This window comes from Elephas maximus, chromosome 5 (assembly GCF_024166365.1).
Source record: "Elephas maximus indicus isolate mEleMax1 chromosome 5, mEleMax1 primary haplotype, whole genome shotgun sequence".
Classification (NCBI taxonomy): domain Eukaryota; kingdom Metazoa; phylum Chordata; class Mammalia; order Proboscidea; family Elephantidae; genus Elephas; species Elephas maximus.
Window position 1 is genome coordinate 161,752,147 of NC_064823.1, and position 24,813 is coordinate 161,776,959.

The 24,813-nt window shown below is 60.2% G+C and overlaps 2 protein-coding genes across 14 annotated transcripts in view; both read left to right on the plus strand.

Moving 5' to 3' along the window:
• The window catches only part of SH3BP2 (SH3 domain binding protein 2), a 45,998-nt gene extending 28,927 nt beyond the window's left edge, over positions 1 to 17,071 (plus strand). For 2 of the 4 annotated variants that reach the window (XM_049886617.1, XM_049886616.1), the window contains 12 exons: positions 3,874 to 4,013; positions 5,213 to 5,315; positions 6,897 to 7,014; positions 7,267 to 7,337; positions 7,856 to 7,944; positions 8,386 to 8,454; positions 10,578 to 11,223; positions 13,481 to 13,589; positions 13,800 to 13,855; positions 15,198 to 15,276; positions 15,898 to 15,957; positions 16,469 to 17,071. In XM_049886617.1, the coding sequence (XP_049742574.1) occupies positions 3,878 to 4,013; positions 5,213 to 5,315; positions 6,897 to 7,014; positions 7,267 to 7,337; positions 7,856 to 7,944; positions 8,386 to 8,454; positions 10,578 to 11,223; positions 13,481 to 13,589; positions 13,800 to 13,855; positions 15,198 to 15,276; positions 15,898 to 15,957; positions 16,469 to 16,606 (1,674 nt within the window). In that variant the 5' untranslated portion in view covers positions 3,874 to 3,877 and the 3' untranslated portion in view covers positions 16,607 to 17,071. Of the gene's footprint in view, positions 1 to 761; positions 1,778 to 2,298; positions 2,842 to 3,873; positions 4,014 to 5,212; positions 5,316 to 6,896; positions 7,015 to 7,266; positions 7,338 to 7,855; positions 7,945 to 8,385; positions 8,455 to 10,577; positions 11,224 to 13,480; positions 13,590 to 13,799; positions 13,856 to 15,197; positions 15,277 to 15,897; positions 15,958 to 16,468 lie in introns of those variants that run through there. The other 2 variants (XM_049886615.1, XM_049886618.1) reach the window with 2 other exon arrangements.
• Positions 17,072 to 23,483: 6,412 nt separating this feature from the next.
• ADD1 (adducin 1) overlaps positions 23,484 to 24,813 on the plus strand; it is a 103,740-nt gene continuing 102,410 nt past the window's right edge. For 3 of the 10 annotated variants that reach the window (XM_049886626.1, XM_049886628.1, XM_049886629.1), the window contains exon 1: positions 24,059 to 24,226. The gene's annotated coding sequence lies outside the window, so the exon portion shown is untranslated. Of the gene's footprint in view, positions 23,507 to 24,057; positions 24,227 to 24,813 lie in introns of those variants that run through there. The other 7 variants (XM_049886627.1, XM_049886630.1, XM_049886631.1 and 4 more) reach the window with 5 other exon arrangements.

Sequence of the window (24,813 nt, forward strand, 5' to 3'; positions counted from 1 at the left end):
TTCATTCCTGGTTTGTTGAGTCTTTTTATTATGAAGGATTATTGAATTTTGTCAAATGTTTTTTCTGAATCTGTTGAGATGATCATGTTGGTTTTTGTCTTTATTGATACGGTATACTACATTAATTGATTTTGGACATTAAACCAACCTTGCATTCCTGGGACAAATAAATCCCACTTGATCATAGCGTCAAATTCTTTTTATACGTTGCTGGATTTGGTTTTGCTAGTATTTTGTTGAGGATTTTCGCATCTGTCTTCCTAAGGGATATTGGTCTGTAGCTTTCTTTTCTTGTGGTGTCTGTCTGCTTTTGGTAGCAGGGTAATACCAGCTTCACAGAATGAGTCGTTTTCTAGAAGAGTCTGTGAAGGATTGTAGGGCTGTTAGCTCAGTTTCAACTCCAGGAAGTGGAAATAGTGGACAAAGACCTGGAGGTGGGAGCTTAGCGGATGTGGGGACTAGGGAGCCTTGGGGTCTGGCTGGCACAGGCACACAGTGGGGGGGGGGCGGGCAGGAGGAGAGTCCACGAGGAAGGCGCCAGTGATGGGACTGGTGTGTGTGTTGGAGAATGAGCTTGGTGGAGGGTGATGGAGGGAAAGAGAGCTGAGTCGGGGAGAGGCCTGAGGAAAGGAAGTGGTGAGTGACTGCCCAGAAGCAGCAGAGAGGGGCAGGGTGGCTGGTCAAGGAGGTGGCCTGAGGGCTCTGTATGACTCCAGGGGAGGGCAGGGGGAGAGCACTGGGAGCAGGTGGGATGGAGCCTTGGGGCGAGAAGACTGCACTAGGAAGGGGCTGAGAGCTGGCCTGAGGGGGAGGCCTCCAAACCTCTACCCAGTACAAGTGGTCAGAGCTACCACCAAGGCTTGAGGGCCCATCTGGGGCTCCTGCTGCCCTCTGCTGCAGGTGGTCCCTATCCGTGGCAGCCTGTACACAGGTGGGCGCAGAGCAGGAGGGTTCCTGCAAGGTCAGCAAGGCCTTCACCAGGCTCTGGCCAGCCTGAGGGACTTGTCTGCTGGGAGAGGTGCCCACATATGCCCAAGCAGGTGGGAGCTCCCAAGGCCCAGACCTCTGACTCCTTAGGGGCCTCTAGGAGTGGAGCCCAATGGGGTCTGGTAGGCAAAGTGGCAGGCCCAGGGAGGTCCGGGGACTGGCAGACCTGCCTGGGGGTCTGACTTCATGGCAGCCTGGTGGGGGCACTTGGCCAGCCAGACCACTTAAACCCCACCACAGCCATGGGAGGCAGGCATTGCCACCAACTCCATTTTACAGAGGTGTAGACTGAGGACGAAAGGCCTCTTTGCCAAGGGTGCTGGCCAGCAAGGGGCTGGGTGGGATGGAGACCAGGCTCTCCGTCTGCCCGGCCAAGGGCATCATCTGTATCTTTCAGCTCGGCTCCCAGGTCCTCGCGGATGTACTTCTTGACTCCAGGCGGCAAAAACGTGACAGCCCCTTCCGGCCCCTCTCCCTGTCAGTGCCGCAGACGGGGGAAACCGAGGCCCTTGGGGCCGCAGGCGCGGTGACGTGAGGGGGGCGGGCCTGGGCTCACCTGGCCGCAGGCCCGCCCGCGCGAGGGGCGGAGCCGCGGGGCGCAGAGCCCGGCCGGCGGCATGGAGGGCGCGGGGCCCCGGCCGCGGAGCTGGGCCCGGCGGGAGGCGGGCGGTGCCCGGGACGAGGCGGCCGCGCGGGGGCCCGGCCCCGGGCAGTGTGCCTGCGCGCAGGGACGGCGGGCGCGGGCCACCCCCCGGAAGCCGACGGCCGCCCTGCCTGCCGCGTGGACACCGTGAGTACCAAGCCCAGACCCGACCCGGGACCCCGGACCCGGGACCCCGGGCCTGAGCCGGGACCCTGGACCCGGACCCTGGCCCCTGAGCTCCGGCCCCGCGGCCCGAGGCGGCGCGCTGCTCTGCGCCCATCCTCTTCCTGCGGGAACAAAGGCGGGCGCGGCTGGGCGGGCGCTCGGGGGGTCTACGGGGCGTACGCGGGTCGCCGTTACCTCCCTCCCTCCCTGCCCTTCGGGGGCCCTGTCCCCAGCCTGGGTCGGCAGCCGCGGGAGTGTGACCGCGCCTTTGTTCCCGAGCCTCTGCCGGGACTATACGACCCCCAACCCCCAGGGGTTTGGGTGGGGGTCGGGAGTGGCTCTGCCTCGGGGCTCAGAGGCAGCCCGGGTCCTTGGCGGCCCTGGAAGGCAGTGACACCTCTGCCGCACGTTTGTCAGAGGTTGCTGGCTTGCTCAGAGTAGTAGGGTTCTCTTTGTGTGTGGGATTTTTTTTTTTTTTTTTTTTTTTGAGGGGAGGCGTAGTGACAAGAGTCTCAATCCAGACTGGGCCCCTGGGGCTGACCGTAGCTCCGGCCACCGCCAGGCTCAATAGAACACTGGCCACTTGCCTGTCCCATCCAACTCCAGTGTGGTCCCAGCAGGGAGCCAGCCCAGGATGAGGCGGGGGCAGGGCCACCCCCAGGCACAGACAATAGGGTTGGGCGGAAGGGTGCTGTTCAGAGGCACCTTGGGGTGGGGAGGTCCGGAATGCAACTGGGCATTTGGGAATGCCTCTTGGAAGAAGAGACTCTTAATCTGGGTCTTGAAGGATGAGTAGGAGCTTGCCAGGTGGGAAAGGGTGGAGTTCATTCCGGGCAGAGGCTGAGGCCGGAAGTGTGAGACAGCCTGACAAGTTTCAGGGAGAGTGGCTGGAGCTTGGCTAGAACTGGAGAAAGGGGCAGGACCTGATGCCATGGCCTGAAGTGTTGGGGCCTTTGGGGCAGGGCAGTCAGCCCCGAGGAGGTCAGCGCATTCTGGAGCAACGGTGACCGTGCCCGTGTAATCCCCTCTGGGCTTGGGCAGGGAAGGTGAGTGGTGCTCGAGGCTGATGGGGACACAGATTGTCCCGGCCACTGCTGACAGGGTATGCTGCCTGCCAAGCTCCTGCTGCCTCTGTCTCCCACCTACCTTGGAGGCAGGTATTTCCACTTTACAGCCCTGGTAACTGAGGCCTAGAGATACTAGAGAACCCAGAATGAGAGCCCAGACCATGGGAGCTCTTGGCTACACACTTCCCTTGCTTCCTGGTCTCCGGACCTCAAGAACGGGCTGATGGCAGCTAGCTAGGGGCAGGTGGGGTGGATGGTGAAGTGCTCCTCACCTGTGCCCTGCTCACTCAGGGCTGGTGGGGAGGGTGCTGGGAACCTGCCACAGCCCCTGCACCTCTCTAACTCCTTCCCAAGGACCCTGGGTGCCGCAAACGGTTTGCCCTCACCTTTGTTCCTGGCTACCAACTAAAAGTTTGGTGGTTCAAACACACTCAGCACACCTTAGGAGAAAGGTCCGGTAATCTGCTTCCGTAAAGATGACAGCCGAGAAAACCCCCGTGGAGCTCAGTTCTCTGTAACACATGAGGTTGCCATGAGTTGGAACTGACTAGACAGTGGGTTTGGGTTTTTGGTTTCAGGTTGCAGCACCAGTGCCACCTCCTCCAAGAAGCCCTCCTTGACTTCCTTTCTGAGGCAGACCCCTTATAGGCTTAATTGGCACTCAGACTCTAAGTGGTTAAGGGGCTAGGGCCTGACTGACCAGGGCTGTGTCAGCAGGGGCCTTGAGTGCAGCAGGTGTGCAGTAGGTGTGTGCTAAGTGCAGTGAAGGGACACACCTAGCTCCCAGGATTCCTGGGGGTCGAGTGCGTGGCCTCAGTGGGGCTGATGGAAGGGGTGGGGTGGCCCTGCTTCCCTTTCCTATCCCACCCCAGGCCTGGGGTTTCTTCACCCCTCGCTGCCTAGCCCTCTGTGCCATCTCTGGGATCTTGGCAGTGCCCTCCTGCGTGCCCCTGGCTAAGCTGTCCTGTCCCCACCCCTGGCTGAACTGGGTCCCCTTCCCCTGTGTTGCAGCTTCATGGCGGCAGAGGAGACGTACTGGCCTGTGCCCATGAAGGCCATCGGTGCCCAGAACTTGCTAACCATGCCTGGGGGTGTAACCAAGGCTGGCTACCTGCACAAAAAGGGGGGCACCCAGCTGCAGCTGCTCAAATGTGAGTCCCTGGGTGGGAGTGGGGAAGCACTGTCTAGAATCCTAGACAGAGCCTGCTGGGAGGTGAGGAGCAGAGCTGGGCCTCCTTGGACAAGTGACCACCCTCTCTGAGCCTGAACTTCCTTAGCTGGTGTGTTGTGGGCCCTCCCTCTGGAGTTTCCTTCCCCTCTCTGGTGGCCTGCAGCTCCTGGGGGACCTGGGGTTGGCCTCCGCATCCCACAGGACTTTGGAGAGAGCCCTGGGGGTGTATCTCGGTAAATAGATGGGACAGGCCCTGGGGGGCTCAGTACTGACCTGCTGTCCAGAGCTGGGGACCTCAGGGTGGCTTGGCAGGTCTGGTCCCTGGAAGGGGTGCTTGCCTTACTCAGTTCAATGAGTGAGTCTGTCAGTTCACAGTGAAGCCATGTAACAAGCCAAGCCCGCAGCTGAGTGATGGACCACCAGAGCTGCACGGGGCTCTTGCTCAGGCCCCTGGGACAGTAGACCGGGAGAGGAAGCCTCCAGGCTTGGGAGATGCCCAGCTGCCAGACAGCTGAAGGCCAAAGAGTCCCAGGGCCTGGCTCATCCCCCTGACTGGCCACAGGTGCCCCTCGCCTGTGCCCAGCACTGCCCCCTGTCTCCCTGTTCCTGAGCTGCCTGGCCAAGTGGCCATAGGCTGGGCTGTTTGGTCCCATTGTGGGTACCAGTGGCTGAACTCCCCTTTGGACCAGGAGCCTCACCCCGAGGAGGGCAGAAACTGACCTTCCCTGGGCCTCAGAAGGCCTGCCCAGGGATGGGCAGCAGAGTGTGGGACTTCTCAACATAGCTGTCCAACCTGGGGGTCAGCTCACACAGTGGCTGGCTGGCCCGCTTTCTGGGCCCTGGCACTGCCCCTTGCCCCTGCTCTTGCTCCACCGGCCTCAGGGGAGGCAGACACCCAGCAGACCTGTAGCCCCCCAGCCAGGCTTCCCTCTGCTGTGGGCTCATCTGGCTGTGGCTCTGCCTCCCTCAAGCTAGCCTCCCGGGCTTTGTCCCTGGGGCCCCTGGTGGCTCCACCAAGCCCAAGCTACCCCCTTCCCTGCGGATGGCCATGAAGTTGTCTGCACTGGGCCCGCAGTAGACCATGGGGAGAGCTCCATGCCGGACCACTCCCCTACCTTCCATCCTGTGGGATCGAGGTGGAGGTCTGGCGCTCAGTACCCCTCCGCCCGCCATCCACAGGGCCCCTGCGTTTTGTCATCGTCCACAAACGGTGTATCTACTACTTCAAGAGCAGCACGTCAGCCTCCCCGCAGGGCGCCTTCTCACTGAGCGGCTATAACCGGTGAGCACCCACTCTGCCCGCTGCCCCCACGGCCCCGCCAGCTGGGCCCAGCCCCCATTCCCACCCAGGAGAGTCTAGGCCTCCGGAGATGGCCTCTGTCTTCATTCCCTGTGGGCCGAGTCCCACGGCTGCTACTTCCTTCGCTGCCTCTACGCCCTGCCCCCAGCCCCTCCTATTGCCCCTCAGACTTCACTCTTGAGGCCCCTTGTCCACATCCTCTGCTGAGATCAGGGCCCAGCTGGAGGCTTCCTGTGGCCTCATAGACAGGCCCAAGGGCTGGGGCAGCCTGCTCTCCAGAGTCCACACGGCCCAGTGGCTCTGCTTCTCGTCCCTCGCCTCCCTGCCCCTCACCCTCCACAGCTTCCTTCCAAGGAGCCAGGAACCCAGGCTTCCCTTGGCCCTGACCCTGGTGCTCTGGGGCCCCGCACCTGCTGTGGGCCAGACCCCATCCCTGGTCAGTTGTCCTACGCTATCAGGGGCCTGTGGCACTTTGCATGGGGTGGGACGGTGCATGTGGGCCCGGTAGCTCACACGGTGTCCACCCCGTGGCTTTGGGGGTTCCACGGAGCACAGCCTAAGTGGTGGCTCCCTGGGCGCTATGGTCCTGGGTATTGTCCCCCCACCCCGGGCCCTGCACCCTACTGCATTAGTCTGTGCCCCTCCACCCACTGTGATGGACCAGTCCCACTGCCTATGAGAAATAGGCACCAACGAGCTCAGGGTCACTAGGTGGTAGGGCGGGACCAGGATCCTCAGGGTGAGACTCTAGGGCCTTGAATTATACCTGGTCACATCCTTGGTGGAGCACCTGAGGCAGTGGCCAAAGCAGGACCAGGCTCCGGGGCCCCTGTGGGTATCAGGGCAGGCACAGAGAGGTCTGCCTCTGAGGCCACTGGTGAGGCTCATTACTTTCCCCAAACACACTGCCCTCTGGCCTCTAGTGGGTGCCAGCCACGCTGTGAACACGACCCCAGGGCATTGCCCAGCCCAGCAGGACTAGCTAGGCCTGAGGGGCTCTTCTAGGCCCCCAATGGTCCAGAACAGCCTCCCCTGTCCAGGTTCCTGGAGGGCCACCCCTATGGTAATCATTCTCATTTCTCTGAAAACCCCACATCCGGGCAGGGAGCAGCCTGCAGAGCAGACATGAGTCACGGGCTTCCCTGAAACGTGCCTGAGGTGCTGCCGGGCAGCGGGGGCTGGGCAAAGGTCACCATGAAGCCTCATGCAGCCCCAACAGCTGCCGGGGCCCAGCCAAGGCTGGAGGTGCAAGGACGGCGTCCCTGCAAAGATGGTCAGCAGTGGCATTGGTGGGCAGCAGCAGCAGAGGGCCCTGCATGCACCTGCTTGCACGCAGCCTTCTGAGAGCCCAGGGCCTCTCTGTATGCCCACTGCCCCTGCCTGTGTGCGTCCCTCGGCCAGAAGGCTCTAGACCCCAGCCCGGAGCAGATCTGCCCGTGTGTTTTGGGCATGGCGTGGGTCCAAGCCCTGTCCACAGGCTGGGGGCTGTCACTGGGTGGGGATGGTGGGCTCTAGTGGTCGGCCCGCGTGGACCAGGTGGTGACTGTTGGCGTGTGCCTACAGGGTGATGCGAGCGGTTGAAGAGACCACGTCCCACAACGTCTTCCCCTTTAAGGTCATCCACATCAGCAAGAAGCACCGAACGTGGTTCTTCTCAGCCTCCTCTGAGGACGAGCGCAAGGTGCTGGGGGCTGTGGGGTGGTACCAGGGCCCCGGCAGGGAGCAGAGGTGCCTGGGGGCTGATAGAGGCCCTTTGCCAGGCCTGAGGGACCCGGCTGAGCCCAGGTCATATGGTGGGGCTTGACCCAGCCAGGGCCTTGGGCCCCCAGCCTGGGTAGTCACTGCAGGCCAGCCTGGGCAGTCAGGGGAAGGGGAGGTGGACCGTGAGGCTTGCCTGGGGCACCATGCCCACTGTGGCCCTGGTGACCCACAGAGCTGGATGGCCCTGCTGCGCAGGGAGATCGGCCACTTCCACGAGAAGAAGGAGCTGCCCGTGGACACCAGGTGGGCCTTGGGTGGGGCAGGCGGTAAGAGGTTGGGGCTCCCAGGCCTGTCACTGGGGCACCTGGGATGGGACATGTGAGCTGCCTCCCAGCCTGGGAGCTTGGCCCAGAATCCCCTGAGAAAAGGTTTTTCTGGAGGTGGCAGCCAGACCATGGGTGCAAGTGTGTGTGTGGGTGCGTACACCAGCCTGTTTGTGTCTGTGTGTCTGTGTGTCAGTTCGTGTCCAGGTGTCTGCTGTCCTTGTCTCTGTGTATTTGTGTGTGTGCATGAGTGTTGTGCGTGTCCACATGTCTATGTCTGTCTGAATGTGCGTGTGTGGGCACATGTATCTGCATGCCTCTCTATGTGTCCGTGTGTCTGTCCGTATGTGTCCGTATATATCTGGGTATCTGTGTGTGTGCTTGTGTGCCTGTGTGTGTGTTGTGTGTGTCTATGTGTCTGTCCACGTCTCTGTGTGTGTGTGTGGCCAAGGGACCGCCCCTGCCTCATGCTTGCTGCCCCTCTGCCCCCGTGCTCAGTGACTCCAGCTCGGACACTGACAGCTTCTATGGCGCGGTGGAGCGGCCCGTGGACATCACCCTCTCTCCATACCCCACAGACAATGAAGGTTAGCGCTGTTGCCACCCCACTGCTGTCCAGACCCAGCCTCCTCTCAGGCTGCCACAGTGGGGAGAGGGCGCATTTGGCTATCTTCTCTGCTGGTCCCTTTGGCAGAGTGAGAGTGCCCTCCTGGCTACTGGGTTCAAATCCTCCCACCTTTTCCTCACCCTCATGCTGCCCTGACTCTCGGCCCCCCGGGTGGAGCATTGTTCTGAGGCTCAGCTGGACCTGCCCATGTCCTGGGCTCAGTGGGCCCCCCTGCTGCCCTGCCACCCCTTGCTGCAGCTGGGCCTGGGGCTGGGTCTGACCGTGGGCCAGCTTGCTGCCCCGTTGCCCTGTCCTTGCCACAGCTGGGCCGGGGGCCGGGTCCGACTGTGGGCTGCCCTGCTGCCCTGTCCTCACTGCAGCTGGGCCTGGGGCTGGGTCTGACCTCTCTGCCCCCACACAGACTACGAGCATGATGACGAGGATGACTCATACATGGAGCCTGACTCCCCCGAACCTGGGAAGCCCGAGGGTAGGTGGGCTAGGGCACGTGGGTGGGCCAGGGAGTGCCCAGTGGGAAGAGAGCCTCCCCCCAGGCTGGGGGTGCTGGCCGCATGCTGCTCTAGACTGAGTGGTCTTAGGCCAGACCTGTGTGCCTCCTGGGCCTCAGTTTCCCTGCTGTGGCCCAGGTATTCGAAGGGTCCTGCAGTTATCCCAGCTGGGATGGTGAGCAGGGTGCAGAAGGTGCTGATAGGGTGTGGGTGGGCCCATACTTGATGGCTGGGCTGGGGCAGCCTGGGGCTGAGGCAGGGGAAGGAGGGCACTGAGGAGGCAGGGGTCCACACGGGACCCGTTTCCGTCTGGTCAACAGCTCACTGTGGAGCCCTAATTGGGGGCCAGCCTGCCACATAGGGTCCTGGCCCCTGTTCTCACCCCCAAAGCTCATAGCCCAGCAAGGGAGGCGGGCCACCATGCAGTCAGGGGTTTGGACTGGGCAGCACAGGGCCCAGGCCCTCCTGTGCCTCAGTCCTGCCGTCATCCCTCCTTTGTCCTGCCCCTTGGGTTACAGACCTCTGCCCTCCCCGGGCCCTGCAGTGCCCGCCTCTCTCCAGCCCTCCCCTTCTTCATGGTAATGACCTTCATTGGGCCCCCCTACCCCTCATCTCTCCAGTCCCCCTTCTTCATGGTGATGACCCTCCTTGGGCCCCGCCAACCCCTTATCTCTCCAGCCCTCCCCTTCATAGCAATGACCCTCCTGGGCTCTCCCCGCCCAGCCTCCCGTCATCTCTCTGGCTCTCCTTCTTCCTGGTAATCGCCCTCCCCAGGCCCCGCAGCCCAGGGCTCTCTCTAGCCCTCCCCTTCTTTGTGCTGATGACCCTCCCTGGTCCCCCCAGCCCCTCATCTCTTCAGCCTTTCCTTCATGGTAATGATCCTGCCTGGGCCCCCAACCCCTCATCTCTCCAGCCCCCCTTCTTCGTGGGGCCTGCAGCCCCGGCCTCTCCTCAGCCTCCTCTCTTCCTGCTGATCTCACAGTTTCTTGACTGCTCCTTCTATCCCCACCCCTGCCTTCCTCGGCCTCTTCCTCCAATGCTTCCCCCTCTCCACCCTCCACCCACCCCGCCCCTCTTCCTGGCTCCTTCCTGGGGCCTCAGCACCCACAATCCTCCAGCCCCTGGACCTTCTCTGTCTGCCCCGCAGCCCAACCTCAGGTCCCCCCTTTCCCATGCGGGGTCCATACCCCCACCTCATCGCCCCCTCGCCCCACGTCTCTGTCTCAGCCTGTTAGCTTGGCCCCCAGCCCTGGGGAGATCTGAGTGTCTACCTACTCCCGCTGGAGCCCGTGTGGGTGGATATGCAGATGGCACCCTCAGGCTCATGGCCGTGATCTCTGTGTCCTGGCGCTGCCTGCAGACCCGATCAGCCCAGGCTCTCCCCTCCCTCCAGCCTACCACTCCAGGCAGCTTTCTCCCCACCTCCCCAAAACCACTCTTGTCGCGGTCCCAAGTGACCCCTCCCCCAGGCCACATCCAATGCTCAGCTTCCCGTGAGTGGCACCTGGCCTGGGCACCCTCCCACCCAGTGCTTGGTCCTCTCTGCTCCAGGCCACCCCATGCTCATGGGGGCCCCCTCCTGCCTCACTGTGCTGCCCCTCTTCATTCCCCGGTCGCGCACTCCCTCCTCTGCACCGCTGGTGACAAAGTGTCATCCCTATGCTGTGGGCTCCGGTGCACGTTGCCGGCGGGAACCGCACCCCTGAGCTCTGGGTTTGTGCCCCAACAGTCCACTCGACACCTTCCACACCCCCGGAGTGTCTTACAATGTCTGGAGCTTGTCAGGCACACATACAGACTCCCTGTCTCCCTCCCTAGCTGCCCTGCCCTAGCCCTCCCCCTGCCCGCTTTGGACACCCCTCCTTTCCCTCACTCAGGCCAAACCCTCAGACACCCCTGGCCTCTTCTCTTCTCTCAGCTCCACCCCTGGAGTCTCCGAAGGCCCCTGCCGGGGCACTTGGCTGGTCTGTGGAGGGTGGGCGTGGGCAGGGCCCGGGAGTGGCTGGAGCAGGTCAAGGGCCAGGGGGGCCTTGCAGAAGGCATGCTGGCCTAGCCTCTGGGCAGGTGGCCTCTGTTTACTAGTCTGGGTCTCCTCTATCTGCAGATGCCCTGATCCACCCACCCACCTACCCGCCACCCCCAGTGCCCACATCCAAGAAGCCGGTCTTCTCCGAGGTGCCCCGCGCCCACTCCTTCACCTCCAAGGGTCCAGGACCCCTGCTGCCACCCCCACCCCCTAAGCATGGCCTCCCAGATGTGGGCCTGACACCTGAGGACGCCAAGAGGGACCCACCATTGAGGCTGGTTGAGCCTGGCCCCAGGGTACCTGCCAGCTCCCGAAGGTCTAGTGACCCCCCACTGGGTAGCCTGCTTGCCACACCCAGCCTCCGGAAGCCCCCTTGCTTCTGGGAGAGCACCTGCCCCAGTAAGAAGCCCTGGACCCCTGCCCACGGGACCAGTGCCATCTCTGCCGCTGTGGCCGCCACTGCCACCAGGAACTGTGACAAGCTCAAGTGCTTCCACCTGTCCCCCCGGGGGCCACCCATGCCTGAACCCCCACCCGTGCCGCCCAGCAAGCCCAAGTTTCTGAAGATGGCTGAGGCGGCCACCCAGAGGGAAGTAGCCAAGCCTGGACTCTTTGTACCCCCTGTGGCCCCCAAACCTCACGCCCTGAAGCTGCCACCACCTGAGGCCCCAGCCCAGCCTGAGATTTTGCCCAGGCCAGAGAAGCTGCCGCTGCCCCACCTCCAGTAAGTCTGCAACACACTGGTGCCCCCCCCATCCACTGGGACCCCTGCCTGACGTGACCGTCCTCACACTCGCAGCCCATGATTGAGTGCTGGGTGGCTGGGGCCCAAGGTAGAAGGCCAGGTTCCTTGACTTCTCTGCCCTTCCTAGGTCGAGTGGTCTCCCCTCTGCCAGCCCTGGGGGTACAAGGGGCCTCTGATCTAGACCTGGGGCTGTAAGGGGCCTCTGATTTAGAACTGGGGGTACCAGGGGCCTCTGAGTCAGACCTGAGGTGCAGAGAGGGGCTCTGATCCAGACCTGAGGTACAGAGAGGAGCTCTGATCCAGACCTGGGGGTGTAGGGGACCCCTGGTCCAGACCCGAGATGCAGAGACGGGCCCTGATCCAGACCTGGGAGTGCAGGGGGCCCCTGATCCAGACCTGGGGGTGCAGGGGGCCCCTGATACAGAGCCAAGGTATAGAGAGGAGCCCTGATCAAGATTGGGGGGTATAGGGGGCCTCTGATCTAAACGCAGGGGTATGAGAGGGCCTATGATCCAACCTGGCCCCTGAATAACATCCAGTCCAGTGGGGACTAGGCCTGGCACTGGTGGCTGCCCTGGGTGGCAGTGGTCATTGTGGTCTCGGGTAGAAAGCCAGGTTCTTTGAATGCTCTGCCCTGCCTAGGTCGAGTGGCCGACCCTGCGCCAGACCTGGGGTACAGGGGGCCTCTGATCCAGACCTAGGGTGTGTGTGGGGGGCCTCTGATACCGGCCCAGGATGTGGAGGGGGCCTCTGATCCAGGCCCAGGGTGTGGGGGGGCCTCTGATCCAGACCTGGGGGGGTGGGGCACCTCCTATCCAACCTGGCCCCTGACGACAGCCAGTCCTCTGGGGGGCTGGCCCTGGGAGGCAGTGGTCAATGTGGCTTTGGGGACACAGACCCCTGGAGCCCTGCTGTGTTGTCTGAGGACCCTGTAGGGTCAGTGGAGGTCCCTGCAGGTCTGACTGCCTGCCCTGGGACCAGTGATGTGGGGACGGGAGCCACCCCAAGCTGGCATGCCTCCTCTAGCCTCCAGTCCAGACCCAGCACCGGGCCTTTCCTGCCTTGCCTGGGGCTTGGGGTGTGTCTCCTCCTGCCTCTGGGGAGACCCAGCTGCCTCTGATCCCTTCCTGATGGGGAGATCGCTGCAATGTGGACAGCCTTTGTCTCACCCCGAGCCCTAATGGAAATGCTTTCGGTTTTACTGGATGGGCAGTCCCAGGAGCGGGGCTCCTGATCAGGCAGCAGAAGGCACGTCCTAGAGACCAGTGTATCCCAATCCCTCAGGTCCATCCACCCCCAGGGCTCATGGTCAAAGGTGTCCGGAACCTGCGGTGGGCTGAGTACCCCACCTGGCACGGTGGGGGGCATAGGATTACAGGCATGAGCCTCACATGGCCATGCTAACCTGACGCACCCAGTGCCTCTGACCATGGTGACCTTCCAACCCTGGGGCCTTGCTGGCTTCTTCAAATTCCCTGCTGCCCATTTTGAGAGGTGCCCAGGAGAGTCTGCTGTCACACTCGTGGTTCTGTTTCATGAGGGTCTCAAAGGCTCAGCCCCTTGGCAGCCGCTCACGTGCCGAGAGCTGAATTTGGAGCCCATGTGAGTCCGTGCATTGCAGAACAGCATGCGCCGACACTGAGCGTCCCGGGCGTGGCCCTCACCCACTGCCTGCAGCCCATGTGAACACAGCCTCAGGGTCCTCTGGCCACCCGTGGTCTCAATTAATCCTTCCTGAAGACCAGGAGGTTTGGCCAAGGAGACTCCCCTTAGACACACGAGGGTGTGTCTCTTGGGGTCAGCTCGTAGGTTTGACCTGCTCCATATACATGTAGAGGGTTGTGCCTGGGCCAAGGTTCCAAAGCCTGGCAGATGCTCTCCCCCACAGCATCCAGGACAGTAGTCCACGTGTGGCATCCCCAGAGCTCAGGCCCCTAGGGTCCCCTGGCCAATAGCAGCCCTGCCCCCAACTCAGGCCTCCAGGCCTCAGGCGATTCTGGTCACCCAGGGTGGTCAGCAAGGGTCCTTCCCAGGAGCTCTGTTATTGTGGGCATTTTACAGCCCTGGGGCTGCAGTAGCCTGACCCCATGGACTCCACTGATGCTGAGCGTGGCATGTCCGTTGGAAGGTGCTGGCTTCCACTGCCAGCAGGAGGGCAAGGGGAGAGGGGGCAGAGGGTGGTCATCCATGTCTGACCACATTGGGGTCTCTCCTTCCTTTCCCTATCCTCTCCCAGGCGATCGCCCCCAGATGGACAGAGTTTTAAGAACTTCTCCTTTGAAAAGCCCCGGCATTGCTTGCAGGCAGACGTTGGCCAGGAGGACTCAGATGAAGGCTATGAGAAGGTAAGGCTGAGTGAGAGTACAGATCCCACCGGGCAGGCACGCACGTGGGCTGAGAGGGACCCCAGCTAGCCATCCCAAGCCAGGAGCCCCCAGGGGTGTGCAGCTGAGGGAGGGATGGGGCACCGTGCAAAGCCCTGGGCCCCGGCATAGGCCAGCAGGCAGTGGGGGTGGGCGTGGGGTGGCCGCTGACCACCTTCGGCCTCTCTCCAGGTGCCGCTGCCCAACTCGGTCTTCATCAACACAACGGAATCCTTCGAAGTGGAAAGGTCAGCTCAAGCTCCTTCTTTCCCCAAAGCCTTGTTTTGGGCGCGGACAGGGTACCAGGTCCCCTGTTGTCTTCCTGTGTCTCTGTCCGCCTCTCTTGCATTGGTGCTGGGCAGTTGCTGGCGTAAGTAGCCAGCCCTGAGTGCAGCAAGAATCCCGGCTCCCAGTCACTCCCAAGGGCCCGGCCCAGAGCTGTGCACAGGCCTGCCCAGTCTGCACGGCAGCCTGCCCTCTTGGAAGGCCAAGAGGAGAAACTCCTCAACAAGGCAAACAGAGTTACCACGTGACCCAGCAATTCCGCTCCTAGCTGTATCCCCAGGAGTTGGAAGCAGGGACTGCAACGGACACCTGTATGTTATTTTCACTGCAGCACTTTTCACAAGAGTCAATAGGTTGGAACAACCCAAGTGTCCAACAGCAGAGGAACGGATACACAACATGTGGCATGTACATACTTTAATGTTGTTGTTGGGTGCCATCAAGTCGATCTTAGATTCATAGCAACCTATGTGACAGAGGAGAACTGCCCCATAGGGTTTTCTAGGCTGTAATCTCCATGGGAGCAGATTGCCAAGTCTTTTCTCCATGGAGCTGCTAGTGGGTTTGAACAGCCAGCCTTTCGGTTAACTGCCAAGTACTTACCTGTTGGGCCTCCAGGGCTCCTCGTATACATATAATATAATGGGACACATATAATGGAATATTACTCAGCTCCAAAGAAGAATGAACTCCTGATACATGCTATGACATGGATGAGCCCTGAGAACGCCATGCTGAGTTACATAAATCAGACACAACAGGACAAATAGCGTACGATTCCACGTACATAAAGTGTCCAGGATAGGCAAATGCTTAGAGACAAAATTAGATTAGAGGTTACCAGGGGCCAGGGGGAAGAGGGAAAGCGGAGTTATTCCTTAGTGGGCACAGAGTGTCTGAGTTGATGAAGTTTTGTAGAGATGGCTGCAGTGTGTGGTGTATGTAATTAATGTCACAGAATTGTACTGGTGGCTCAATGGTTAAACACTCAGCTGTGAACTGAAGGATTGGTAGGTCAAACCACCCAGCTGCTCCTAGGGAGAAAGACCTGGCGATCTGCTCCCGTAAAGACTACCGCCTGTAAACCCTGTGGGGCCGTTCTGTCACATGGGGCCGCTGTGAGTCGAAATCGACTTGATGGCACCCAACAACAGTAATAACTGGATTGCATGCTTAAAAATGGTTAAAATGGCAAAAAGAAACAAAGAGCCAGAAGAGAAAAGTTCGTGTCACGGAGTGGGTTTGGGGGTTCCCCAGAAAGCTGTCAGAGGACGGTGACCGCTCAACGTGGCTCTTGTGTTTCAGGTTGTTCAAAGCCACAAGCCGGGGAGAGCCGCAGAATGGTCTCTACTGCATTCGGAACTCCTCCACCAAGTCTGGGAAGGTAGGTGCCTTGGGCAGGTGCGTGGCGGTCACCTGCTGAGCAGTGGTCCCCAGAGACTGCTGCGCCTCATGAGCCTGGGACTTCACAGTTTATGTATCACTTCCTCACGCGGCCTCTTTTGTCATCTCAACCCAACCTGTCTCCGGGGACTCTGCCCAGCAGACCCCCCAGTCTCTTCTCAGGAACAAAACAGCATCTGCAGATTGAGGGCCACTGGCCACCTCCCAGCAAGGGCTTGAGTGGAAGGGAGGTGCTGGCGGGGGTAAAAGGACTCTGGTGGGGGGTCGTAGCCCTTTAAGGGGAGGCTGTAGGGGGGCAGTGGGGACGGCAGGAAGTCCTCGACCTGCTCTGCCTCTGCCCTGACTTCACTGAGCCTTAGTTTCCCCATGTGCATCAGGGATGGTTATGGTGTGGACCTGCTACTGTTATTCGATTCTCATCAGAAGCCATTTGGGGCCAGAGGAGCCCCAGGGGGAGAGGCTGCCTGTCTGTCCCTGCTGTCCGTGTGTCTGGTGACCCCCTCTCCCCTCCCCCGCCCCTATGCCCCTGCTCCCCTGGGCCTGTCCCCTGAGGTCCCACTGCCTCTCAGCTGAGCCATCCTCATTCTCTGCCCCCCCTCAGGTACTGGTAGTGTGGGACGAAACCGCCAGCAAAGTGAGGAACTACCGCATCTTTGAGAAGGTAAGTGGGCCCCCGGCCTGAGCGCCCCGGGTGGGATCAACCTGGCCTGGGGCTCAGCCAGGGGTGGTGCTGGAGGCAGGGGAGTCCCTGACGGGATGGGGTGGGGGGTGGGCCGGGCAGGCATCTCCAGGACACCACCCCACCCCTCCTTCACCCCCTCCCCCCGCCTCTCTCCCACCTGTCTCCTATCTTCCCCCACCCCTCCCCTGTCACCTCAGCCTCCCTCCTCTCCTGGCCTAGCATTGTTCCCAGTGGACCCTGGAGGGGACAGGGTGATCGTCCCCAGACCTTGCGTTTATTTACAGACTTTTCCAGGGGTTCCCTGGATAGGGGAGGGGGTGAAGTGGGGGCTTGGGGCGCACAGGCTTGGTAGGGTACTCAGACATGGAGGTCACTCGGGGTGCCAAGAGCAGGCCTGGCTGCACTGTTGTAACTGCCACCGGCCCCGGGGTACAGATGGGGCACCGGCGGGGAGGGAGGCCCCCCTGACCCGCCACCCTCCACCCCACAGGACTCCAAGTTCTACCTGGAGGGCGAGGTCCTGTTCGAGAGCGTGGGCAGCCTGGTGGAGCACTACCACACCCACGTGCTGCCCAGCCACCACAGCCTGCTGCTGCGGCACCCCTATGGCTGTGCCGGGCCCAGGTGACCCTGCCCCGGGCGGCCGGGCAGACAGGCCACGCAAACGGAGACGGACTACGCGGGAGGAGGAGCCGGCTGCAGCGGGAGGAGGAGCCGGCTGCAGCACGTTGCCCTAACCCGGGCTCACGAGGCTGGCACCTTCTAGAATCTGGCCAGGCCCAGCCCCACCCAGCAGGCTGGGTCCCCAGGGCTGGGCCCAGGGCACGGGCTGCTGCAGACTGAGGGGATCTCCCTCTGTGCCCTGTCCTTTCCCACCTCCCAGGAGCCCAGATCCCAGGACTGAGCCACAGCTAGTCTTCCTGGACAGGCAGCCCGGCCCTGGCCCAGCATATCTACCCTCAAGGGGCCGGGAGCTGGGCAGGCCGGAGCAGTCAATGGGGGCAGGGCTGGTCCCAGCACCCACAGTAACGCTAAGACACAGGCCCCTAGAGGGCCCTTGCCACACAATAAAGCACAAAGGACCTTTGCCTCAGTGCCCGGGGCTTGATTGGGAAGGAAGGAGGACCCAGGTATCCTGAGCACCTGTACAGATGTGCACAGGGACAGGCCAGCAGGCTCCAAGACCTCAGCCTTGGCTGCTGTTACTCTTCTGGGCTTACAGGGCACAGGGTTCAAGGGACTTGTCCAAGGCTCACAGCTAGTCAGTAACATAACAGAGGACCCGGACCCTCGGCAGTCTGGGCTCAGAGCCACACTCTGAAATGCCAGGCTCTGTCACCACAGGTCAGACCCCGGGCTGGGCAGCAGGGCTGAGGCACCCAAGGCCCCCCACAACTGCAGATGGTTTATTCACAGAATTAATGAGCAGTTATCGAGCGGCTCCTGGGAGCCTGGCACCTGGAGCTGGGTGTGCATGTGAGCAATGCCCTGTCCTGGCTAGGGGCTCGCAATCCAGCGTGGGGACAAGTGAACATGAGGCACTCATGGCGCATAGTGTCCAGAGCAGCGGTGTGTGGGGCTGGGGAGCTCGGAACCCAGCATGGGCCATAGGGAGGCTTCCTGGAGGAAGTGACGGCTACCCTGGGGCTGGAGGAGTAGGCCTGGCTAGGCCAAAGGTGGGTGCGGCTGGTGTTACCCAGGTGCCCCAGTCGCCTAGGGATACCTGGCCCAGCCCTGATCGCTTCTCACTTTCTGCCATGAAATTCCAGCAGGCCCTCTCCTGGCATGGCTGCCCAAGCTAGATTTGTCATGAAAGTAGACTTAGCTGGGGTCAGGGCCAGAAGGGACCCCAGGGTCAGGCTTGGCTGAGGTGAGGGCCAGAAGGGACCCCAAGGTCATACTCCGCTGGGGTCAGGGCCAGAAGGGACCCCAGAATCAGACTCAGGGTCAGGGCCAAAAGGAACCCCAGGATCATGCTTGGCCCTGGTCAGGGCTGAAATGGACCTCAGGGCTACACTCAGCTGGGGTCAGGGCCAGTAGGGACCTTAGGGCCAGACTCAGCCTGGGTCAGGGCTGGAAGGAACCCCAGGGTCAGGCTTGGCTGAGGTCAGGGCCGGAAGGGACCCCAGGATCACCTGCTCCTCAGCCCACTGTATGTTGGGGAAGAAGAAGCTTGCTCTGTAAACACCACGCCAAGGACAGTGGATGACTAACCCTCCCTGGGAATGGGCTGTTTCTTCGGAAGCCACCAGGCGTGTTCTGAGGGGCTACGTGTCTGCTGCTCTGGAGGAGAGAGAGATGAAGAGGGCTAGTGGAGGCGGGAGACTGTGGCCCTGGGGGCACTGAGGAATGCAGTGGGGCGACAGGCCCCGCGGACGGCAACGTCCCTCTGCTTCCAGGAGCTGGATGTCCAGGCATCTCCATCTCCGCAAGTGCTTTCTCGTCAGCCCCTCCTGGGAGGGTAGGTGTGGGCGCAGTAGAGTTTGGGGCACTGGGAGTTTCTGGCCGTCCGCGCCATCTTTGGGGAACGCCAGCGATTCTTTCTCCCTGCAGTTGAAATTCTTTTTTTCTCTGCCCTGAACTCGGGAGCCCTGGGGGAGGCATGCCATCCCGCCTCTAGGCTGAGGTGTCCCTTCTTGCAAAACTCTAAAATGCGCGGTTGGATCAGAGAAGCGGTTTCCAGCCAGTGCCAAGGCCTGCAGGGTGTGGCAGGACGTGGGGCCTTATCACCCTTTATGAATTTCTGTGGGGTCTTTGGAGCCAGCTCACTGGCTGAAACGTATTGGAATAGCTGTCTGAACTGGAAGGTTTGGGGTCCTGAGGCCCAGAGCTGGGTGACAAGTCCTCTGGCCACCTGGACAGATGAGGCCTATGGCTTGTGAGGCGCACTCTGGCCCAGCCCTGCTCACCTCACCTTTTGGGCCTGGGGCCTGCCGGGCAGAGTGGCCCACCTCTTCTCAAACTGCCCCCTGGTCTGAGGCCTCAGTTGCAAGAGTGTGTGTATTGCGTGCCAGGGGCAGGGTCTCAGGCCATAGTCTCCGGGCGTGATGGTGCGGCCAGAAGGGGTTCCCACCCCCTGCCGAGACCCACCATGAACGTTCCAGTCCATTTACTGAACACTTCCCAGTTCCTACTGCTGGGCTGGGGCCTGGACATTTGCTCGGACAAACAGCTGCTATTACACCCATTTTAGAGATAAGAAAACTGAGGCTTAGAGAGGCCTGGGTTCAAGTCCCAGCCCTGCCACTTACTGCTATGTGACCCTGGTCTGTTCTTCACTGCTCTGAGCCCAGGCCCTGGTCCCACCAACCCTCACAACCCATAGTCATTTAGAGAGTGTGTTTAGTCCACTCCGTCTGCTTCCAGGGCTTTGGGAGTGCCTCACCCAGCAGAGCCGTTCCCACTACCTACTGCCTACTCCCAACTCTGGGTCACTGCTAGGGAGAGGAATCACATTGAGTGGAGCGCCCCCTGCTGTCTGGGGCTCAGGCTGCAGCTCCAAGGAGACGCTTCTAGCGTCTGAGGCCCTGGTGGGGTCCCTGAGCAGGGGCTAGGGAAGAAAAGGCAGAAAGCCTGGGCCTGCAGCGCTTCTTGCCTGGAAGGGGATGGCTAAGAGGACACTAAGATCATTCCAGAGGAGGTGGAGCAAGGGGAGGGGTCACAGCCTTCTTTGTGGTCCAGCAGCATTGAGGCCCCCACTGGGCTCACTTACACACAGCCTACTGCTCCCTGTCTGTCTTCATGTTCTGATGGCAGGCCTTGGGGAGGGACTCACCCTCACGGGGCGCAGTGGCCCCCCAAAGGTGATGGATAGACAAACCCTCACCACCAGAAAAGTGTATGCAAGTTATGGTCCCTTTCAGGCTCCCTGCCAGCCACTCTCGCAGAAGGGAGATTCACGGTGCGTGGAGCAGACCCTGACCTCACCTGCCCCCCTGAAGACCCTTCCTTGGCTCCTCAAGGACCTCATTAGGCCATCGAGGCTGCCTGGCAGCTGCCCCTCCATCACCCTCCAGCTTCAGCCCTGGCCATGCCTGGAGCCACTCAGAGTTGCAGCATGCTCATCCCGTCGCCCCTCCTTTATTTCCTGTGGAGTAAAACACACATATGGACAAGTGGAAATACCATAAACGTACAGCCTAACCAATTCTGTATAATCATGACCCCCGCCGACAAATAGCTTCACCAGCACCCCAGAAGCGCCTACTTGCCCTCCCCATCACAGCACCCCTGACCCATGTATGCCTTTGTTGTTGTGTTGTGGTTAGCTGCCATCTAGTCAGCCCCTGACTCATGCCGACCCCACACACAACAGAATGAAATGTTGCCCAGTCCTGTGTCTGTCACGTTTGGCTGGGGATCAGGCTGGGTTTTCGTTGGCTGAGTTTTTGAAGTAGATTGCCAGGCCTTTCCTCCTAGTCCATCTTAGTCTGGAAGCTCCATTGAAACCTGGTCAGCAACACACAAGCTTCCACTGACAGACAGGTATTAGCTGTACATGAGGTGCATCGGCTGGGATTCGAGCCTGGGTCTCCCGTGTGGAAGACGGGAATTCAACCACTGAACCAGCACTGCCCCCTTCTCTAGGCCTTTACCTCCCAAGTGTGCACGTAAACCCCAGGGTGTTGCCTGCTTGTGTGTTATTTGAACAGAATTACACAGGTACAGGCTTGAGTGCCTGGCTTCTTTTGCTCGGCATTCTGTCTTGTGGGATTTCTCCGTGTCGCTGTGCATAGCTGAGGTCTGTTTGAGTTCGTTGCTGCGTGCCATTCTGTTGTGTGACCGTATCAGAGCTCGTGTATCCCTTTAACTGTAGAGGGACTTTTGGGTTGTTTCCAGTTTGGGGCAACCACAGACAATGGGAACAATCAATGGTATTCATGTCTCTAAGGCATGTGCATGAGTGTCCCTAGTGTCTGTCCCCAGGAGTCTGATTCCTGCATCCTAGGGGAAGGTCCCCTTAACTGTATTTCAGGAATATTCTTCCAGTTTCCACTCCCACTGGGCACCACATCATTCTATCACTCCAATTGCTTGGTGTACCTTTCATTCTTGCTGATCTGGTGGGTATATAATTACGGTTTTAATTTGTATTTAGCTAACTTCTAAGGAGATTGGGCACATTTTCACATGTTTAACCATTTTGATTTTCCTCTCCTGTGAAATGTCTACTTGAGTCTTTTGCCTGTTTTTCTATGTGCTGTGTGTCTTTTTCTTATTAATCTGTAGGAGCTCTTTATGTTGTCAGGAATGGGTTACAAATATCTTCTCTAACTCCATGGCTTGTCTTGGCTGTCTCTGTGTTGTCTTTTGATAACCAGAAGTTCTTCTTTTTTAAAAATAATTTGTTTTATTTTTTGTTGTTGTTGAAAAAATACACAGCAAAAACATACACCAATTCAAGTTTCCACATGTACATCTCAATGACATTGATTACACTCTTCAAGTTGTGCAACCATTCTCACCCTCCTTTTCTGAGTTGTTTCTCTACATTGACATACACTCATTGCCCCCCTAAGGTTCCTATCTAATCTTTTGAATTGCGGTTTCCAATTTGATCCCACGTAGATAATTCTTAAAGAGCATAATTCTCAAGGCAGACATTCTTTACTAATTAAGCCAAACTATTGTTTGGTTATAAGAAGGTTTTAGGGGATATTTTTGGTTTAAGATGTAAAGATTATCTCAGGGCATTAGTTTGGGGGGTTCATCCAGACTCCATGGCTCCAGAAATTCTGGATTCTATGAAAATTTGAAATTCTGTCCTACATTTTCCCCCTTTTGGTCAGGATTCTTCTACAGAATCTTTGATCAAAATTTTCAGTTGTGATAGCCAGGCACCATCTGGTTCTTCTGGTCTCATGGCAAAGGAGGCAGTTGTTAATGGAAGCAACAGAAGTTCTTATTTTTAATGCTGTTGAGTTATCAATCTTCCCATTTTGGTTGGTGTTCTTTGTGACTTTTCGGGCTCCTGACCAACCAGCAAAACCATTTTCTACCGTTCAGCTTAGTCCATATCTCTCTCCACACAAGGTGAATGGCCAAGTTCACCATGTGGATGTTTGCCTACTGGGACGATTTCCCCTCTCCACTATTTTTCAGGGTGACTCCTGAGTGAGGACAGTGCAGCACCAGGCTATGTCCAACTCACACTAACATATTGAGCCAAGCTCCCTGGGAACCAAGCTCAGGCTTTTCCCTCCTCTGTCACTGGGTCATAGGGAACTCCCCTAAGAACCACAGGTGTGAACCGAGGGGCAGACATCAGTGCTATAGCAGTGGGTGTTGTGGGGTCTGGACCACCTATCTCTGGGCCTGCTAGGGTTCCACCCTAGATCTACCACTTCCAGATTATGATGGATCCCTGCTGGACCTGCCTGACCTTATGAGCTGGTGGGTCTGACAGCTCACGATGGGCAGTCCTGGCCTATGGTCTCTCAATGCTCCATAGAAATGTGCTGTTTCTACCAGTACCAAACTAGAAACTACTTTGTGAGCTTCTTGGATCTTTAGGTTTGTAGTTTTCATAAAGTTTGTAAGAATTTCAGCCATTGTATCTTTAAATATTATTTCTATCCCGTTACCCCTCACCTCCACTTTCAGAGACACCAATTATATATATATTAGGCCCCTTGAAGTTGTCCCACAGCACATTGTGGTCATTCTTTTCCATTCTCTTTTCTCTCTGTGTTTCATTTAGATTCTTTTGTTATGTCTCCAAATTCACTTACCTTTTTTTCTGCTGTGTCTAATCTGGTAATCCCATCCCGTGTATTTTTCATCTCAGACAGGGTATTTTTCACCTCTAGATGTTTGCTTTGGGCCTTTTTTGTATCTGCCGTATCTCTACTTAACACACTCATACCTTCCTGTCCCGCTCCCTTTCTCCTTCTCTTCTTTCGGCAAGCCCTCACTGATACCTCTTGAGGGTCAGACCTTGTGTTAAGTGGGAGCAAGAAGTGAGAAGTGACAGAACTTGGAGTCTTCTGAGAAAAGTCAACTTCTTGGAGAAGTGCCCCAAGAAAGGTCACTTACGCCCACAGACAGTATTCCCGACCCTTCTCTGGGCAAAGTGGAAGGGGGCCCCGTTGGGAGAGGAGGCCTGAGTTCCACACTATTTTGCCACTGCTCCTCTCTGGGCCTCAGCTTCCTGTGGGTGTAATGGGAACAACAGGTCCTGCCAGTCTGTTTCCCTTGGCCCTTTTGGGGCTCAGATGAGAAAACAGGAGGGATAGTACGGGGAAGGTGCTGTTCTGTCTGGTCTCGTAAGCTAGACTCCACGTCATTGGCTGGTGGCCTGGCCCTACCAGTGCCCTGTCCAAATTCATTCCCTGGCCCTGCAGAGGTGAGCCAGCTTCATCAGGCCAGGGCTCCCGGTGCCGAGCAGCGGCCCCACCTGTGGAGCCTTATCAGGGCTCACACACTGGCCCCACCTTGTCTGCCAGCCCCGCCCCAAAACTCTGCCCGCGGACCCGCCCTTCCGCAGGAGCCTCTGGGGAACCAGCGCCCCGCGGTCTGCTGGAGAAGGGTGAGCGAGTGTCGTGAGGCTGGGCCCCTGGGCTCTGTACGCCACGCCCCTGCCTCCCCACTGACCCGGGCCGGGCAGCCCCCTGGCCGGAGGATGAGGCTGTGACCCAGAACGGGCCGTTTAGCGTGCGCGTCCTGTGGACCTGGCCACAGCAGGCCCCCCAAAAACGTCTGACGACCGACAGTGAATGAATGAATGACTGGTGCCGGCTGGGGGGGCGCCCCAGGGCTATGGGAGGCGCGGCTTGCGCAGCCGACCGTCAGCGACAGAGCCAGTAGGATCGCGGCCCGCCGTCCCGAGGCGGCCGCCGAGTCGATCGGTGGCGCGTGAGCTTGTCTGCGCCCCGAGCCCGGAAGCGGGAGGCGGGGAGGCCTCCCGGCCCCGCCCCCAAGGCCCTGCCCCCAGCCGCGCGTGCCCGCCCCTCCACGCGCTGCCGCTTGCAGCCAATGGCACGGCGCGTTGTTCAGGCGGTGCGCGAGGCGCCGGACCAATGAGGAGGCGCGGTGTTGGGCTGCGGCGCCGCAGGCCGCACCCTGGACCGGGTGGGGCGAGGGCTGAGGGGGCGGAGAGGCCGGCGGCGCTGGGGCTCCGGGCTAGGGTGCGCGCGGCGGGCAGGAGGCGGAGCCCGGCCGGAGCCGAGCCCCGCGGAGAGGTCGGACGGGCGCGGCGGACGCACTCGGCCCGCGGAGCCCCGCGTGCTGCCCACGGTTCGCCCCTGAGGTGAGGCCCGCGGGCCGGGCGGCGGGTGACGGCCTAGCGGAGCGGGCGCGGCCGGGCTCTCGCCCCACGGAAGGGGCGTCAGGGCCCGGGGCGTCCGGAGCGCGGGGCTTGCGGCCGCGGGGGCCCGAGCAGGCCGAGCGACGTGGGGAGCTGGGCGCGAGCCTCGGCCGCGGGGTGGGCCGCGCCCCGGCAGCGCTGGGAGGTGGAGGCGACGCCGGCCGGGGGCGCTCTGGTCCCGGGGGCGGCAGGACGCTCGGCCGGGCTGCTGCAGGGCCGCCCGGGGAGTGGTCACTGTCGCCGGCCGCCGCGTAGACGCGGTGCAGGGGGACGGGGCCTCGAGGCGAGGGGCAGGCGCCCCTGGGCCGGGCGGGGGCTCTGCAGGGGCCGGGCGGGGGCTCTGCAGGGGCCGGGCCGCTCCTAGTGACGGCCCCTCCCGGCCTGGAGCCCGCAGGGCAGGTCGGCGCTCGTGGACCGGAGTGACAGCTTCTGCCCTGGGAGAAGAGCCAGGCTGCCCGCGGGCGTCAGAGCGGCCGTGCTGGGACTTCAGCGACAGGGCTGGCTGTTGGCGGTCTTCGCCCCCCATCGCT